General features: G+C 42.0%; 1 protein-coding gene across 7 annotated transcripts in view; it reads right to left on the bottom strand.

Moving 5' to 3' along the window:
- Positions 1–1,608: 1,608 nt before the first annotated feature.
- Positions 1,609–18,190, bottom strand: part of LOC137307210 (tensin-2-like) — a 245,814-nt gene continuing 229,232 nt past the window's right edge. For 6 of the 7 annotated variants that reach the window (XM_067976607.1, XM_067976608.1, XM_067976611.1 and 3 more), the window contains 3 exons: positions 15,724–15,792; positions 12,676–12,705; positions 1,609–11,598 (listed from right to left, as the gene is read on the bottom strand). In XM_067976607.1, coding sequence (XP_067832708.1) covers positions 11,457–11,598; positions 12,676–12,705; positions 15,724–15,792 — 241 coding nt within the window. In that variant the 3' untranslated portion in view covers positions 1,609–11,456. The remainder of the gene's footprint in view (positions 11,599–12,675; positions 12,706–15,723; positions 15,793–18,190) is intronic. The other variant, XM_067976610.1, reaches the window with a different exon arrangement.

Genomic DNA, 18,190 nt, shown 5'->3' with positions numbered 1-18,190 from the left:
TAATGTCAGGGTTGCAGGCAAGGAGCAGATGGCCGTTCCACTCCACCCTGGATCCAGCTCCTCCCAAGAGGCCTCCACAGGAATTTTTCCGAGTCATTTATGAGACACTTTTCACCTCCAAGGAGCACAGAGGGCATTCTGATACTTCGTATGACATAATGTGAGACAACCCACCCACCCACACATTAAGCTGTCAGTCAGCGTTGAAGTGGTAGTAGGTAGCTCAGTCAGTGGAAGCTGCAGAGAGAATGTATCAGAGGTCAGTAGGGCGGGTGTATCCAATATTGACCTTCAACCCCACCCCCCATCCCCCAGAGTACATTGTGAGAAAGATATTGTGATTGCTCTCATTTAATTGGTTAGGGTGGAAACCATAGCCTCAATTACACTGATGATTTGTGGTTGTGGGAGGTGTTCTGCCTTTGTGGATCATTATATGCAGGTTAATTGGAGTGTGTCGAGGTTAGTAAGTGAGACATCCATTACAAGTATACTGGAGGCATAAACATGGGAAAAAGATGGGAGGATCCCACTTTTTTATATTCCTGCAGAATTTGCCACTTCGAAGCCACTGGTTTTCACGGAAAATGGACAGAATCACAAAATGCGCTCCCTAAAACACTGGTAAAAATCCCAGCATGCCATGGAATAAAAACAGCCGCCACCAGAAAGGTAGGTTTACAATAAACTTATCTGAACGTGGAGTTGTGTGGAGTAGGAATGACTCCACTACAGTTCCTTTGAGTATCCCTGGGTGCAATCCATCTGGACCCGAGTTCTGTCCTCAGGTTTGGCTAGTCATCTCTTTTCTTACTATCTTAACTGTTGCAAGATCCCTCTTGATTACTTCTACTGTTGTCATTTCATCTTTGGTAGCCTTTTCAGTGAAAACTGAGGCAAAGGATCTGTTTAGTATCCCTGTCATTTCAGTATCATCGTCTGTGAGTATATATCTTGCTCATCCCTTAGTGGCCCTATCCCTGTCTTAACTCTCCTTTTGTTACTTATATGCCTATGGAATACTTTACTATTTCTTTTCATTTCATATTTCATCTTAGACTTCCTAAATGTCTATTTTATCTCTTTCCTGAGCTCTTCAAATTCCTTTTGTCATCCTCTCCTTTATTGTTTATGAGTATGCCTTTTTCTTTAGATTCAATTTTATCCTCTTTATTTATCCATGGCGTCTCATTCTTAGCTAGTTTGTTCTTATTTTTTAGTGGAATAGATTTCTCCTAAACTTCATTGATCTGTCCTTTAAATATGGCCCACTGTTCTATCTCTTTGTCAATATATTTCTCCAATTTACCTTCCTTAGCTCCGTCGTCATTCCCTAATTGTTGGATTTTTAAAAATGATCTATTACTTTGATCTTTCTACTATCTATATCTCTCAATCATTATCTTAAACCTTATTATATTTGTGATCACTACTAGATGTTCTCCCACACTTACTTTTCTTATCTGCTCTGCTTTATTTCCCGTTACTAGGTCTAGCAATGCTTGTTGGGCTTCCTACTTATTGGATCAGAAAGGACCTTCATGTCTGTATAGCTCAGTGGAAAGTTTTGTTTCTAAAAATTATTTAACGTAAATGCAACTCAGCATCTTTTGAAATAATTTCCAGCAACTGCCATTTTATTAACAAATTAAATTCTGTTATACATTGCAGCACAAGATTCTCATAAACTCTGAATTGGCACAGGAGACGTTTAAAAAAGTTTCAACAGTGTCACACATCTTCCAGCAGGTGGCTTTGCTCTGACATTCTTACCACTGCTGATACCACAAAGCAAAATAATCTCTCAACTAATTCAATCGCACTGTTAAACATGATACTATAATTTTGGGAACAGAGGTAAAAACATGTAAATAAATGCTTGTTTCAGCATCAAAACCCCACTGCAAACAGAGTGCATTAACATATTAAAATGCACCACAATTGAGCCACACAGAAGGTCTCGGCTTCAATACATGATCTGAGCTGATCTCAGCCAGGGAGGGGGTCAGTGATACAGGTACTACATTGGCCTTAGTGCCCCTGGATTAAGGAGAAGAGATTAGCCCACTCCTGATCGCTGATCTTTGCTGGAATGTGCTTGTGTGAATGAGGGGGTGAGGGCAGGATCAGGCTTGGCTGTGATGTCACCCACTGTCAAAAAGCTTGCTGCCACGCATGGTCAAGGCTGATGCATGAATAATGGTCATTTGGGCAATGTTTGGAGAGTGCCTGATGTACCCAAGGAAGGGAAGGAGGGGAGGGGAAAAGAGGGGACGAGAGACTCCCACAGCAACAGAAGCTGGGAGACCAGGGAGACCCTAAAAAGAGGAATTTTATGTCCTGATTTTTTTTTTAAAAAAGCACATCAACACAAATGACACAACAGAAATAGCTAAAGCTTTAGCACACCAAGCAAATAAAATATGTCTAGATTACACTGATCAGCAATGGGCATTTAAATATTTCAAATGGAGGTGCTTCATCCCATACAGATGAAACAAGTACAGATTTCCACATCTGAAAAATATCAACACCAGTACTCAACCCTCCTCTGACATTCTCAGCTATCACACTGTGTTCTTTGGCATCTTTGCTGTCTTAAAAATCTAACATGCTTCCTTTACAATTGTATCCTTTCTATTCTATTCATTGATATATTGTACAAGAGAAACACAACGCTGGCCACAAGCAATTTCCTAAAGCTTAGATTTTACTTTCTATAAAATCTAGTATATAATTATGATGTTTGGTATCCTTTAAATATAGGGGAGCAGCTTACTGAGGTTTAACAGGATGGGAGACTTAAAGCAGAGAAGCAATTGGAATTTATGATTCTTTGACTGGGTTTCATTTTTACTCTAGCAGGGGACAGAGAATTATTCTCACTGAACTGCAGATTCCTGCCAATAGTTAACGTCTTTATCTACTGCAGACGTGAAGGTCTTCACCTCTGGCTGCCAACTTCCTATGATTCCTGTCTATATTGCTGAGGAAAGGCAATGAGTTTGTTCTTGTCCAGCTTTACTCAGAGGTGTTCGATTGGGTTTAATTGACATGATATGACAGTGAAGGTCACAGAAAGCAGTCACATGTGGAATGAATGAGGTAGCTTTTTAGGGTCCTTACACACCACTAGTGAGATTGAGCCTGTTCACAATCACAATTGTTCTTTTACCATCTCAGGCCATGCAACTGCAAAGCACCATTGAAATACTATTGCATTTGGTCTGCAGTGAACGGCTAAGGAAGAATCGGAACTCCAAACAATGTAAACTTTGGACAGTTGAGATATCAGTATCTTGTTATTCTGAGGTTTGGGCCACAGGATATGTAATTCAAACAGGTCATTTGGTGGGGCGGGGGGGGGGGTGTTGGTGGTGGGTTAACAAGGACTTGGCTTTCGATCATTGGCCAAAGACAGCTGCTGTAGATGATAGTAGACAATTCATAGGTAGAAGGATCTACCCAACCATCCCCGTCTAGAATGGATTTGGTATACAGCGATCAGGTTCTGATTTTGTTTGGAGTGTTTTGCATTCACTGATAGTCCCTGTGTTGGGTGGACACCGAGTCCTTTGCAGGATAATCACAACATCATTTATGTAGATGCAATTATACTTTGGGAGACAACTTGATGGAAAGTCTCATTACCTGAGACGCCCCTGATCCATTAACCTCATGGACCACACACAACCAAGTTAGTAATATTTGAATTACAGGTTTGTTTATGGTATGCAATATTCCACAATGAAAGACAGCTAAATATTACAATGATTGGATCCTATCATGTGACTCTGATATATGAAAATGGCCATTTCATTTTTTCCCCTCCAATTTGTTCCTGTCCTCTCCTGAAGGCACTGATTCATGCTGGAGTACAATCCCATGAGAAACAACAGTTCTCCAGTACCTCAACCATTCCTCATGTGACTGTTGGCAGGCTATTCAACAGTTGAGGACAAAATCATTGAGCCAGATTTTGTCTCACATCCAATGTCCACACTTTCCGTCGGATAGCTAATTTTTCTTTTCCCTAGCCTCGGGGTGCACCCCTATGATTGCCCCGGCTGAATTCAGCTAACTCAGCACAGATTGAGGATTAAATCCGGGACCTTCCAGGCACCACACTGACCATTTTAAAGATTGATTCCAACCATTAAACATCTTCAAGGAATTGTTTCGTTGAGAATAACTTCAAATGAATGTTCGGGAACAAGGATAGGGGAACTTCCTATGAGCCAAATTCAAAGAGAAAACAAGTAGAGTTCTTTCGTTTCTTTAGAGATGTAGTATACTTGGAAAGCAGACATGTACACATGGTATACAAACAAAAGAATACATGGAGCTTGTTTAGCTGGTACTGGATGTTAACCACTACATACACAAAGTAAATAACAGCATAAGTATAATATATTATACGTTCTTGACTAAAGCTTTTACCATAAATTCTCCATTATCAGGCAAAATAAATGTCTGAGCTATACAAATAAAACTATAGACTTTGATTAAAATATGTAATATACAGTATGATGAAAGCTGTTCAAATATATACCTTTTTGCCACTTTGTCCAATGTGTACATCAGCCTCACAGATTTGTATGAATGTCACAAAAATACTGGCCATTAAACCACACGCATAGTGACTCTTTAGGTCATAGCTGTTGCTGAGCAAAGCCCCCACCCCAACCCCCCCTCCCCCCAACCTCACCTTGTGTGAAGTACTTTCCCGGCCCCTAAACAATTGTTCAGAAGGGACAATATCCTTTGCAGTGGTGGGCAAATCTTAACTGGAATTAGGGTGGCTGCCCGGTCAGATTCAGATGGACCGTCCAGTCTTCCATCTCTGCATTTAAAATGAAACACTCCACACACGTGTGAGTGGGGCCGCATAAAGAGTCACCCCATCCAGCTTTGGATTGGGCAAAAGGCAGGAGCCCCAGCTGAATTGCTCTATAATCACAAATATTATAACAAAATACCTGTCCATTTACTTGCATCTCTCCCTCATCTCCTGTTGCCTCATCCTATGTTTTAGAGCTGCTGGTTGGAGGCAGCCCAAGGGCACTCCACTTCCAGTGTCATCATGAGGTCCTGTCTAGTGATGGCATAAATGGGGCACTCTACCCGCAATCCACTGTGCCCACTCATTGTCCACCGATTGTCCCTTCTTCACCTCAGCCAGACTGTCTATCCTAGATTTTTTCTCACCTGTATACATTACGTTGAACTTAGAACTACATTTCCAGTAGATATATTACCAAACTTAATCTATCCCCATCAGTATTATTTCTATTCCCTCTTCCTCCTCCCCCAGGCAAAAATATGGATCAGAAATACTTTCAGAAAGGCCCTGGTCAACTGGTTGTCATTGTTCTCGGATGACGCCCCATATCTTGAATAATCTGTGAAGCCAAACAGGAGTCTTACATGTTTGAATATATCATTATATATAAAGGTTACAACACATTTAGCAGTGACACAATTACATTTTGTGACTGAGTTTATCATTGTAATATTGAGATCTCTTTGATTAATATTTTTGTCCTCTGTCTATATCTGAACAAGAACATAAAAATATATTTTTCTTTACTAAACTGAATGCTCGTGATTTCTCTTTTTATTTTAGCATGTAACAGAAACTCATTCACTAACACATTAGTCTGAAGTAATGATGAATGGTTTTCTTAGTCACAACAGAGATGACTACTTTGAACAAAATGGCTGTGAGGGTGGTTTACTCGCAGCACACAATGGATGAAAGGCAAGGGCCTCTGGACCTCTGTGGTTTGTGTCTCTGTACTGATCTCTGTAGAGCTACATCATTGCTCACCTTCAAAAGCCTCCTCAAGACCTCTCTCTTCAACCATGTTTTTGGTCACCTTTTCTCCTTGTAAAACACCTTGGTACACTTAAAAGACATTATACAAGTGTAACGTGTTGTACATGTACAGTACCAAGTAGCAAAAGTCATTGGTATCTGGTACTGGAGGGTTCATGTATGTCTGTCAACCCCTCAATGGGTCTGCTGTAAGCTATAAACGTCAAGACAGCAGAGGACGGATTTATAAAGTCTGTCCCGTTCAGTCCTAGTGGCACGAAGAATGCTAAACGCAAGTTGTTCTCAAGCTCATGGAATGATTCTCTCGCCTGTTAGACCACTTTGCTAAAACTGCTGTTCAGCTGCATTATATTCACAAAATGCCGTGCAGTTGTAAGTTTTTGGTGCTTAAAAACACAACAAAACAAAATAGAATTATAAGCCAATCCAGTCGGGCTGCTGATGGAGGAGTTGGTGTTATTCTAGCACTTCCGATGAATCAGCACCTTACAAAAATAGCAGCCAGTTCCCAGGAGATACATGCACAATACAGGTAGCAGCGTGACTTTTCACACTGTATGTATTGTCCATGGATTTACGACAGATATTCAGAATGTGAATTGGAGATGGTAACCACAGTTAAAAAACTTAAAAACTAATCTGTTTACAAACGACTTTCAGTTACATGCCCAAATGAAATTAATTTACATATTTAATAAAATACAGCACAAACTATCGCATTAACTCACCATCCGTCAGACATCGTAACTCTATTCTGAGATTTCATAATATCCAATTTTTGTCATCATCGAGTTCATATACATAATAGAATATATTACATACACACACTATATATTATATATCCAGGAGTCTGGCACTGAGCAGTTACTATTCACTGTTAGCTCCATGATTCCTGCTTACACATTATAACTGAGGCCTACGACATTTTATATTATCATTTTAAAGGCAATGATCACTTATTTTAGGTCAGAGCACTCTTGTAGGACAGCTCATTAAATCCAAATGATTTGATTAGAAAATGAATATTATTCATCAAGGCCGATTCATACCCCCTCCTGATTCATTTACTTTATTCTGTAGTTAAGAGTATATTGTGCAGGGGAACTGAGTACGTAGGAATTGCTAGATGAAAAAAGACCAAGTTCCTTCTACCATCCTGGTTGTCGTTTGATACAATGATAAAAGGAGCTGGGTGGTGAAAGGGGGTTAAGCACATTACCCTTTCACCTCTGGGATCTGGATTCAAAACTAATCACAGACTGATCGGGTGAAAGTTTCAGTCAGGGTCTCATGTGAAATCAGTTTGGCCAGTTCAAATCCAAGTCTTAGTGGGAGTGGGGGCTGTTATGAAGATGCAGCAGAATAAAGGAAGGTTTGCTACATTGAAGCACATGTCGTCACACACCTAAATACTTAAAAGACTGTCAGCCTGAGTTCACTTCAGGCCATTGCTCAGAATGAGCCAATTGTCCAGGTGTGTGACATCACTGGCAGACAGAACAACCGGAAATGTCAAGCACAGAGGCACAAAAATGTACCTAACAACGCAATCAGCACCTTCTGACCAATAAAAGGTGCAGTGTACAGGGATATAACCTTCAGAGAATACAGGATATTATGGACCCCGGCCCTGGAATTATGTCATAGGATCTAGCGTGCAAACACTTGGTGTGTTTGTTGAAATTCCTCTCTGCTATTTTAGTGGAAGTATTAAGTTGTGTTTAATGCCTCTGTTAAAATAGGGACAGGAAAATCTTTACCAGGAGTACACAAGGGGCTGTTCTTATTCTTTTTTAAAAGTACAGAGCTGTTTAATGGGGACTGTGGTATAAAATTTCAGCGGAATTAGACTATTTTGTTCCAATCTTTGCATATTTAAGAACTTATGTTCTGAGTTTGATTAGTCTGTACTATGCTAAAGGATTTGGAAAATTGTGATTAGCTTGGTCTGATGAAGGGAGTAAATTTGGTTATTGTCTAGAAATCTTTAACGTGTGTCATTTGTTTTTAAAAGCTTGTAACTTGTTACGAGGATAATTTTGTTTTTAAAAACATTACAGAAGATTGTTGGATGGTTCTGTTGCTGGGCAGGACCACAGGTAGAGATACCATCTATTCTCAAGTGTAAAACCAGACAAGGGAGCAGAGGAGGGGAGTGGGACTATGGGTTGAGTTTTAATATGCGTTTTGCTGCTGCTGAAAATGAATTAAAAACCTGACTAATAGACCTTCCAACCTGTGGGAAATGTTATGAGGATGAAGATGTTTTTGATATATATTAACGACTTGGATTTGGACTTGGGTTTACAGGGCACAATTTCAAAATTTGCAGATGACACAAAACTTGTAAGTATAGTAAACAGTGAGGAGGATAGTGATAGACTTCAAGAGGACATAAACAGGCTGGTGGGCGGATACATGGCAGATGAAATTTAACACAGAGAAGTGCGAAGTGATACATTTTGGCAGGAAGAATGAGAGGCAATATAAACTAAATGGTACAATTCTAAAGGGGGTACAGGAACAGAGAGATCGGGGGGTATATGTGCACAAATCTTTGAAGGTGGCAGAACAGGTTGAGAAAGCGGTTAAAAAAAGCATACGGGATCCTGGGCTTTATAAATAGAAGCATAGAGTACAAAAGCAAGGAAGTCATGATGAACCTTTATGAAACACTGGTTCGGCCACAACTGGAGTATTGTGTCCAGTTCTGGGCACTGCACTTTAGGAAGGATGTGAAGGCCTTAGAGAGGGTGCAGAAAAGATTTACTAGAATGGTTCCAGGGATGAGGGACTTCAGTTACGCGGATAGACTGGAGAAGCTGGGGTTGTTCTCCTTGGAACAGAGAAGGTTAAGAGGAGATTTGATAGAAGTGTTCAAAATCATGAAGGGTTTGGATAAAGTAAATACAGAGAAACTGTTCCCAATGGCAGAAAGGTCGAGAACCAGAGGACACAGATTTAAGGTGATTGGCAAAAGAACCAAAGGCGACATGAAGAAAAACTTTTTTATGCAGCGAATTGTTATGATCTAGAATGCGCTGCCTGAAAGGGCGGTGGAAGCAGATTCAATCGTGGCTTTCAAAAAGGAATTGGATAAATACTTAAAGGGAAAAATTTTGCAGGGCTACGGGGAAAGGGCAGGGGAACGGGACTAACTGGATTGCTCTTACACAAAGAGCCGGCATGGGCTCGATGGGCCGAACGGCCTCCTTCTGTGCTGTAATCATTCTATGAAGCCTCAACCAAGTACAGAAGGTGAAGTATAGTTAAATTTGCTTCTTCAGGCCCTAAAAGCTTTGGGTTGGCACAAACCCTTCATTTATTCTATCTGATACAAAATAGACCAGGAAAGTAAGAAATGAGATAAGTGTACGTATATTAAAAAAGAGGGCGTATTCAGAAATGACAACATCATCCTTGCCACCATGGGGAGTTAAAAGGCCTAATAACATTTCCAAATAAGGCCTCCAAATAGATTTTTGTTTAAACTGAGTTTGGGTATCTGGTTTAGAGAGTCCCTGACAGATAATCCAAAAACCCTCAAATTCAAAATGTGGCAACTGTATCATCACGAGGTTCTTAGGAAGTAAAGCACAGGTCGATCTGTGTCCTATTGTAGGGTGAGGTTTGATAAACCCAGCATGGTCTTTTTCTTTTCATTAACTATAGCCTACAGATAAGGTGCTGGCTGCCCCTTTATGTTTGTTATGACTATTGACCTATTTAAGGCAATTGGGTGCACAAACAAATTCAAATAAATGTATGTCTGATCCAGTTATAGACTTCCAATGGCCCAAAACACTTCTCAACATTTCCCATTGTATAGAATTCCTTGCCCAAGCACAAAGTCCTGATCCAGGCAATATGTTGCCCAATTCTCCTGCTTTCAATTCTCATTACAGTAAATATAGTCAACTCAGAGATAAGTCTGATCACTTTGGTGTAAAATTTGGGTTTGTTCTGTGTTTTCTGCCATTTAGTACATTAAATTGCTGAAGAATTGAGTAGTTCTACAAAGACTTATATTTTGGATTGTTTCTCCCCCTCCTCTTCTGAGTCTCTCCCTCACCCTCCTCTTTGGATGGCAGTGACTCGTGCTGGGATACGGTTCCACATAGGCCGGCAGGGCTCTGATACCTCACCTAAGTGTCCATTCTTCATGTGTGTGTCCAGACTACACCCATTCAACTGTGTAATATCGCAGCTGAGCCCGATTCTATCCTCGCCCAAATCCCCCCACCCACACACGCGGGTCACTAAATCGAGGGTAGAGCCTTGGCTGATTTTTCCCTTCCTAACCCAAGGAAACCAGAGTCACTGCTGCTTCAGCTGAGAACATTAACTCAGCACAGACTAAGGATTGAACCCTGGGACCTTCCTAGTCAGCTTGACTTAGTATCACACTTACTCACTGAGCCGCAGGAGAGAGCTGTAAATTGGTAAATTATATCCCTAATTTGCAGAAATTCTTATCTATGTGTATTGATAAAATACAAGAATTGGCTTTTATGCAGATTAAACTGTTACAGTATTGGTTGCAAGAACTATTCATTCTGTAATTCAGTGAAATGCAAGCTTTGGGGAGTTGAGCTGTGCTACCATTCTCAGTAAAGAATCCCAAATCTGTTACATTTGACCTTCAGGTAGATCCAATTGAGTTATCACCAGTTTCACTCTCATTCCCTGTTATCTTTTATTAGTAAGTCCCAATCACTGTTAGACCAGTGTCTAAAGCATCTAAACTTTCAATGGGTGGCTGATATTGAAATCAGACTGCACAAGAAAGACTAAAGGTATCCTACACTGGACAGCCTGACAATGTAGTTAAGATTAATGACTAGTGCAGGATAAATGGTCTGTCAATACAGGGTGTTAGTGCCTTTTGTAACTGATATATCCATATGAATACTCCCCAAAGCTGCTATCGACATCCAGGGGAAATCATCATCATTACAGCACCAACAGTCTCAACTTGAATCCAATATCAGACACTCTGAAAATTACACATGGGAGTCTGAGTGGTCTCCTAATTTCACAAACCTGAATCTAACGGTGGTCCCAATCCCTTTCAACAGTCGACCACCATCCCTTAATCATCTGACAACGCCCTTTTTCGTTGTCAGTTCCCACCGACATTTTCCACATACACTTCGTGTCGTTCACATGCTGCATCAGTCAGCTACAAGTTCCCACAGCTCCCTTTACACGGGCAGTATAATGAAAATCCCCACCAAAGCACAGTACAATCATTGTACAAAGCGGCCAACTTATCTTGTAGTGATTGTATTCATTCCTAAACTCTTGACGGACTCGGAGGAAAACTAGGTCACAATGGAGTGAAGCCCTACCTACTGTTGTCACTTCATGAACCTCGAGCCATCAAACCTGAATTGATATTAAAAGGAATCTCCTGTAATCGGAATATTTATATAAAAGCTATAGCAAGGTCCAGTTGATCTTAAACAGAGAGTTTTTTTTAAAAACTGATGATTCTAAAGAAGCTTGTTCCTTTCATTTCTGATAGCATTAGTGACACAGAAATAGCCATCCTTCTTTCTCTATCAATTGCCAACAGACTCCTTTGGCTCCTCTTTGAATACAGGAAATTGCTGCCTCATCTCTTCTGGGGCCCTAGCATGACCTTCATGATGAAGTTCACAATGGCTGACGCAGGCTGTTCTGGGTCAAGTTCGGCAAAAAGGTGGCAGACGTTGTCAGATGTGCTCCCCTGCTTCTTAGCCACAAAACCAAACATTCTGGAAGAGAGAGAGGGGAACAAAAAAAAGAGGACTACATACCATGGTCAATAGTTACATGCCATCTCTTTGAAGATCATCTTTCCCTGAATTCTAACTCCGAATGGGGTCATTTACTGTTGAATCATCCCCATTGGCAGCGGGCCTCTGTGGATACCAATGTGTGGACTGGGTGCACTGGAGGAAGACATCACACAGGGAGAATCCCCTTCAATGGCCGGGAATTTCCTCGCAGCTGCTCCCGCTCCACTGCCGTAACTTTGCCGGAAGTGCAGCGAGAACCCTGTTTACACACACACACACACTTCCGCCGCAGTTACGATGGCAGAGCGGGAACAGCTGGTCCTGATTGCTATCCAGGAACCAGCAACCCCTGTGAGGTGTAAACAATCTTTAAACTGTACGTAACAGTATTTGTGAAGTCTTGCACATTTGGGTACACTTGCTGCTCAGTCACTGGCAGTTCACACATACTGGGGTCTGGACAAGCTTGCGGACACAGAGGCCACAAAGGGCTAATTTGTCAAAATGATCCACGTCTTAATTGTGGCTTGCAGACAAAAGATAGCATTTATTAAACCTTTTTCTGCTGTTAGGGGCTACGTTTAATAACTTATGCCCTGTGCAGGAATGCAGGGCTGGAGATCTCATCTATAGAAGTCAGCAAGGGCACAATGCTGACAGGACTTTCCTCGGGCTTCATCCTGTGGCAAAACAGATCCTCAGGACTGCTTACACTTTCAAAGTTTGTCGGCATCAAAAAGTTTTGCAAGTCAAGAAACCGAAGGTCATAAAAGGTTCCAGCTGAATATCTGTGCCTGGCCTCCGACGATGACACTCCATTGCTGGTTGTTAGTTGTACAGGAAAATGGCGCAGGGTAATTGACCTGCTGCTCTCTCTGCTCCTGCCCTCCTGCCCTGTTACGGTGGGGGAAGTGCCTGGCTTCTGGATCGCAGCCAACCCCCCCTCCCTACTGAATACATGGCTCGGATTTGGATCTTGATGTCTGGGGACTCACAGCTGTAAAACTACAATACACAGTTTTCTAGTTTCTCAGTGTACTCCAAATCACTTACTTTGATGTTGTGCCATCTGGATTAGTCCATCTGAAAAAGAAGAGACTCACTGTGGGGGGTTGCGAGGGAGAACAAAAACAGATGTCGTATTGAAGGACTTACTTCCATTTTAAAAATGGAGCGAATATTTTCTGAACCGGTTGAAAGTTTATTTTTTCGAATTTTACATTTCAAAAGGGTTTGTCAGGATTTCTGCACAAAATTTAAAAAAAATGTGCCAAGATTATATAATCAGATGCTAGAGAGTCCAACATCTAGCAAACAAACATTTATTTTCTGATGGCGAAATTCAGGGACAAATGCATAAGTACAGTCCGCTGTGTGCTATTTTTAGGCAGGGGCAAGCTGTTTAAAATAAAGCAGGTTAACGCCTGCCTAGAAACAGAGCACAGTGTGTTCATCCCTGAACTTTGCCCATCGGGTTAAACCTTATGTAGGGATGTGTGATAACTGGCAGGGTTCACAACCTCAGGGAGCTAAACTGAAAAAAAAAGCTCTTGGTATCGGATAAATTTAAAAGATTGGTCTCACTAATGGATCGCTCATTACCTTGACAAGTTGTCAATCGGGCCTTAACATCAGCCTGGACAAAGGATGCTAATGAGGTGCTCTGAGTCAGACTGATGGGGTGATATCTCTTCCGATCCAATATGAAATGAGTTTGGGCAGTCTCAGTCCAGTTCCTAGTGTCCATGGGACCTACAGCACAAAGCTGCTCCTAATTTGGCATGAATTGGCAATCTCATTCAGAAAGGCCACAGCTGGTGTGGGAAGTGGTTGAAAATGTCACACTGATACAGTAGGGGACGCTCTTTTGAGGTTGAGGCAGAGTACAGTGGGCTTTACTTTGCATCTGACTGTCTTAAATATGATGTGGAGATGCCGGTGATGGACTGGGGTTGACAATTGTAAACAATTTTACAACACCAAGTTATAGTCCAGCAATTTTATTTTAAATTCACAAGCTTTCGGAGATTTTCTCCTTCCTCAGGCAAATGTTTCAAGATCTCCTTGAAGCCTACGCATTTATACATATTGAACAATACATGGTGTTTACAGACTGCCCCTGCAACTGCCCGTTGCCAAGGCAATCACCGTGTTCAGACAGAGAGGTGTTACCTGCAGAACCCCCGAATACACATTCAACAAAAAAACAAACAGGGAAAAAAAAGAGAAAAAAAAACACAGAGAGAGGCAGAAACATCCGGAAGGCAGAGAGAGCCAGCAAATGACCCATTATATTAAAAACAGATAACATTTGTTCGCTGGTGGGGTAACGTGTAGCGTGACATGAACCCAAGATCCCGGTTGAGGCCGTCCTCATGGGTGCGGAACTTGGCTATCAATTTCTGCTCGATGATTTTGCGTTGTCGTGTGTCTCGAAGGCCGCCTTGGAGTACGCTTACCCGAAGGTCGGTGGATGAATGTCCATGACTGCTGAAGTGTTCCCCGACTGGGAGGGAACCCTCCTGTTTGGCGATTGTTGCGCGGTGTCCGTTCATCCGTTGTCGCAGCGTCTGCATGGTCTCGCCAATGTACCATGCTCTGGGGCATCCTTTCCTGCAACGTATGAGGTAGACAACGTTGGCTGAGTCACAGGAGTATGAACCATGCACCTGGTGGGTGGTGTCATCTCGTGTGATGGTGGTATCTGTGTCGATGATCTGGCATGTCTTGCAGAGGTTACCGTGGCAGGGTTGTGTGGCGTCGTGGACGCTGTTCTCTTGAAAGCTAGGTAGTTTGCTGCGAACGATGGTCTGTTTGAGGTTGGGTGGCTGTTTAAAGGCGAGTAGTGGAGGTGTGGGGATGAGGACAAACACCTCGCTATGGCCATCCCCACACCTCCACTACTCGCCTTTAAACAGCCACCCAACCTCAAACAGACCATCGTTCGCAGCAAACTACCTAGCTTTCAAGAGAACAGCGTCCACGACGCCACACAACCCTGCCACGGTAACCTCTGCAAGACATGCCAGATCATCGACACAGATACCACCATCACACGAGATGACACCACCCACCAGGTGCATGGTTCATACTCCTGTGACTCAGCCAACGTTGTCTACCTCATACGTTGCAGGAAAGGATGCCCCAGAGCATGGTACATTGGCGAGACCATGCAGACGCTGCGACAACGGATGAACGGACACCGCGCAACAATCGCCAAACAGGAGGGTTCCCTCCCAGTCGGGGAACACTTCAGCAGTCATGGACATTCATCCACCGACCTTCGGGTAAGCGTACTCCAAGGTGGCCTTCGAGACACACGACAACGCAAAATCATCGAGCAGAAATTGATAGCCAAGTTCCGCACCCATGAGGACGGCCTCAACCGGGATCTTGGGTTCATGTCACGCTACACGTTACCCCACCAGCGAACAAATGTTATCTGTTTTTAATATAATGGGTCATTTGCTGGCTCTCTCTGCCTTCCGGATGTTTCTGCCTCTCTCTGTGTTTTTTTTTCTCTGTTTTTTTTCCCTGTTTGTTTTTTTGTTGAATGTGTATTCGGGGGTTCTGCAGGTAACACCTCTCTGTCTGAACACGGTGATTGCCTTGGCAACGGGCAGTTGCAGGGGCAGTCTGTAAACACCATGTATTGTTCAATATGTATAAATGCGTAGGCTTCAAGGAGATCTTGAAACATTTGCCTGAGGAAGGAGAAAATCTCCGAAAGCTTGTGAATTTAAAATAAAATTGCTGGACTATAACTTGGTGTTGTAAAATTGTTTACAATTGTCTTAAATATGACCTAGGAGTGCTTGGTGGGACGCTGGATGCCATTCTCCAGCACTAACATCCCTCACCTCTTGAGCACAAAGTTTTAAAAAAAATGATGTGGTTGATAAGGCCGGGGGGAGGTGGGGGAGGTGGGGGGAGGCGCAGTTGATTTGGTGCAACAACAACCCAGGACAAATCCTGTGAATTTTGACACTTACCCACATGTAGCCTGAGTACTGCAAGTTTTCATCAGTAGTCTCTTAGGCAGTGAAAACACTGATATCTGAGTGATAACAACTCACTTGCCCTAACCATCGGTGAAGTTACCTTCGATCCTGTGGGTCCAGATTACAGAATGTAACGGTGTTGACCGGGTAATGGCGTCTGAAAAAAATCCTGTTGAACACGAGAGAAAAAATTTTTTTTTTTAGAAATTCAGAGAATTTTACGGTTTGCTCAACTGCTTTTAAAACTGTCCAGTGAAGTCAGTTCTCATACAAATAGAACAACTTCAAAAAAAACTGGCCCACCAACTGCAGCAATGGCCTGTTAAGGTTCTTCACTTTCAGTTGCTAATAGCTTTTTAATAGATAAATTCCAGGATTTTAAAGTTATCCAAGATCAATTTTTAACCGATTTCACCTTGAAAATTGACAGCTCTCACTAGTTTTGTGACTTTCACACAGAGGTTTTGTGCCTCTATCAGTCACACAAGGAGGCAGCGTCCGGTGTTGTCTGTATTATTTTTTCTCCTTTCCTGTCTAATTCGCCATCAAGAAATAGAAAAATATCAGTAAAATGAAACTAGGTAATCATTTGTTTTCCAGTGCTGGACTTGAATTCAAGGATTGAGATAATATTATCAGCTGCTGCCATCTGAACCTGAACCTACAGCCTTAAAACTCACCGTCAATTACACTTCTCTTTTTAAAAAAACATTAAAAGTTAAAAAATTCGAACTGTTTCTCCTCATGCTTTGTATAACTCTAAATCCTCAAATCGAATCAGTTGAAACAAAGAGGGTGTTTGAGAAGAAAATACGGTCTCATGATGTGACACGGGTGGTTTAAACTGAGAATTAATGTTATATTTAACCTTGATATTCTGTACATAATTTACTGTTCTACACAAAATGTTATTAATTATTTACAATGAATGTGCAGCAAACATTCCTACAGCTATACTGGATGTTGATTCAGAACAAGAAAGAAATTTTGATTGAGAATGACGATGTCTGGAGAGCAATTGAGCTGCAAATAACCCGTCGTACAAACTTTTCCTCCTCCCTGTATGCTCACTTTTTTTTTTATTCGTTCATGGGATGTGGGCGTCGCTAGCGAGGCCGGCATTTGTTGCCCATCCCTAATTGCCCTCGAGAAGGTGGTGGTGAGCCGCCTTCTTGAACCGCTGCAGTCCGTGTGGTGAAGGTTCTCCCACAGTGCTGTTAGGAAGGGAGTTCCAGGATTTTGACCCAGCGACGATGAAGGAACGGCCGATATATTTCCAAGTCGGGATGGTGTGTGACTTGTTTTGAAGTCAAACTCCGTCACTTTCCCAGCACCTCAAAACTGTGAACTTGATGGGCCAGAATTTGCTGTAGCACCGAACAGCATTTGCCGTTAGTTAGACTTGCCCCTGCACCCTTCAGCTCACAGTTGATGAAAGTGCGAGCTGATAACAGGGCTGCGAGGGAAACATGGCATCTGGGACCTGAGCAAACAGGGCAAACAATGAGATTGAAGGATTGGGAAATAAACAGCGGAAGGACTGAGAAGGAGGGTGAATTAAAGGGGGTGAATTCAATGTTGAATCAGGTACAGAAAGAGAAATAAATAAATAGAGGGAAAGAAAGATTTGATTAAGAGAGAGAGAAAAAAAAGACAGAAAGGAAAAGTAAGAAAAAATATTTTAAAACTTAAAATTTGACATTTTTAAAATCTCCTAAAACAATTCACAACCTGAAGGAACGAGATTCCACACTTATAATAGTTAATTGCCAGAGAGGTTAACTGGCAATCATTAACACTTATCACATTGTTAAAAGGGTACTTATGCTTGTAATTACTAGCCCTAAATATCTGCGGTGGGTTTAGTTTGTATCTACGGCGCTAATACAGCAACTTCACGACATTCAATGCATGTCAATGGTGAACCATGATGTGGAGATGCCGGTGATGGACTGGGGTTGACAATTGTAAACAATTTTACAACACCAAGTTATAGTCCAGCAATTTTATTTTAAATTCACAAGCTTTCGGAGGCTACCTCCTTCCTCAGGTGTTTTCACATCGTTCACCTGACGAAGGAGGAAGCCTCCGAAAGCTTGTGAATTTAAAATAAAATTGCTGGACTATAACTTGGTGTTGTAAAATTGTTTACAATGGTGAACCAGACAGCGAGATGCCCTTTTCGCGAAGCTAATGGCAGAGTGGCGCAACTCAGACAGCAACTTTTGGATTTTCGTATTTAACCGCACATCTGCCCCTTGCCTGAAGTTGCCGTACTATTTACTCATAAATAACAGCGAGCGCCATTAGCCTCATCGTTATTTTGACAGCAAAATCTGGCCCCTTATCTCCCTTGGGCTTCCCTCCCTCCTACAATCTACAGGCTTTTAAAACCCAAGCTTGGTGTCACCTAACCACTGTTTCTTGATTCACCTCGTCTTCTACTCCTTCACTGTGTGTCTTGGCCCTTCACCCAGGTTTCTCAAATTAATAAAAAAAAAGGGGGGCATGGGCCCTACAAGTAGTTTTACTTGTTGGGACAGAAGGATTTAACGACAGCAAGAAAC

Source organism: Heptranchias perlo, chromosome X, assembly GCF_035084215.1.
Source record: "Heptranchias perlo isolate sHepPer1 chromosome X, sHepPer1.hap1, whole genome shotgun sequence".
Lineage (NCBI taxonomy): Eukaryota > Metazoa > Chordata > Chondrichthyes > Hexanchiformes > Hexanchidae > Heptranchias > Heptranchias perlo.
Note: the sequence above shows the minus strand (reverse complement) of the source record. Positions and strands in the feature narration are given on the sequence as shown.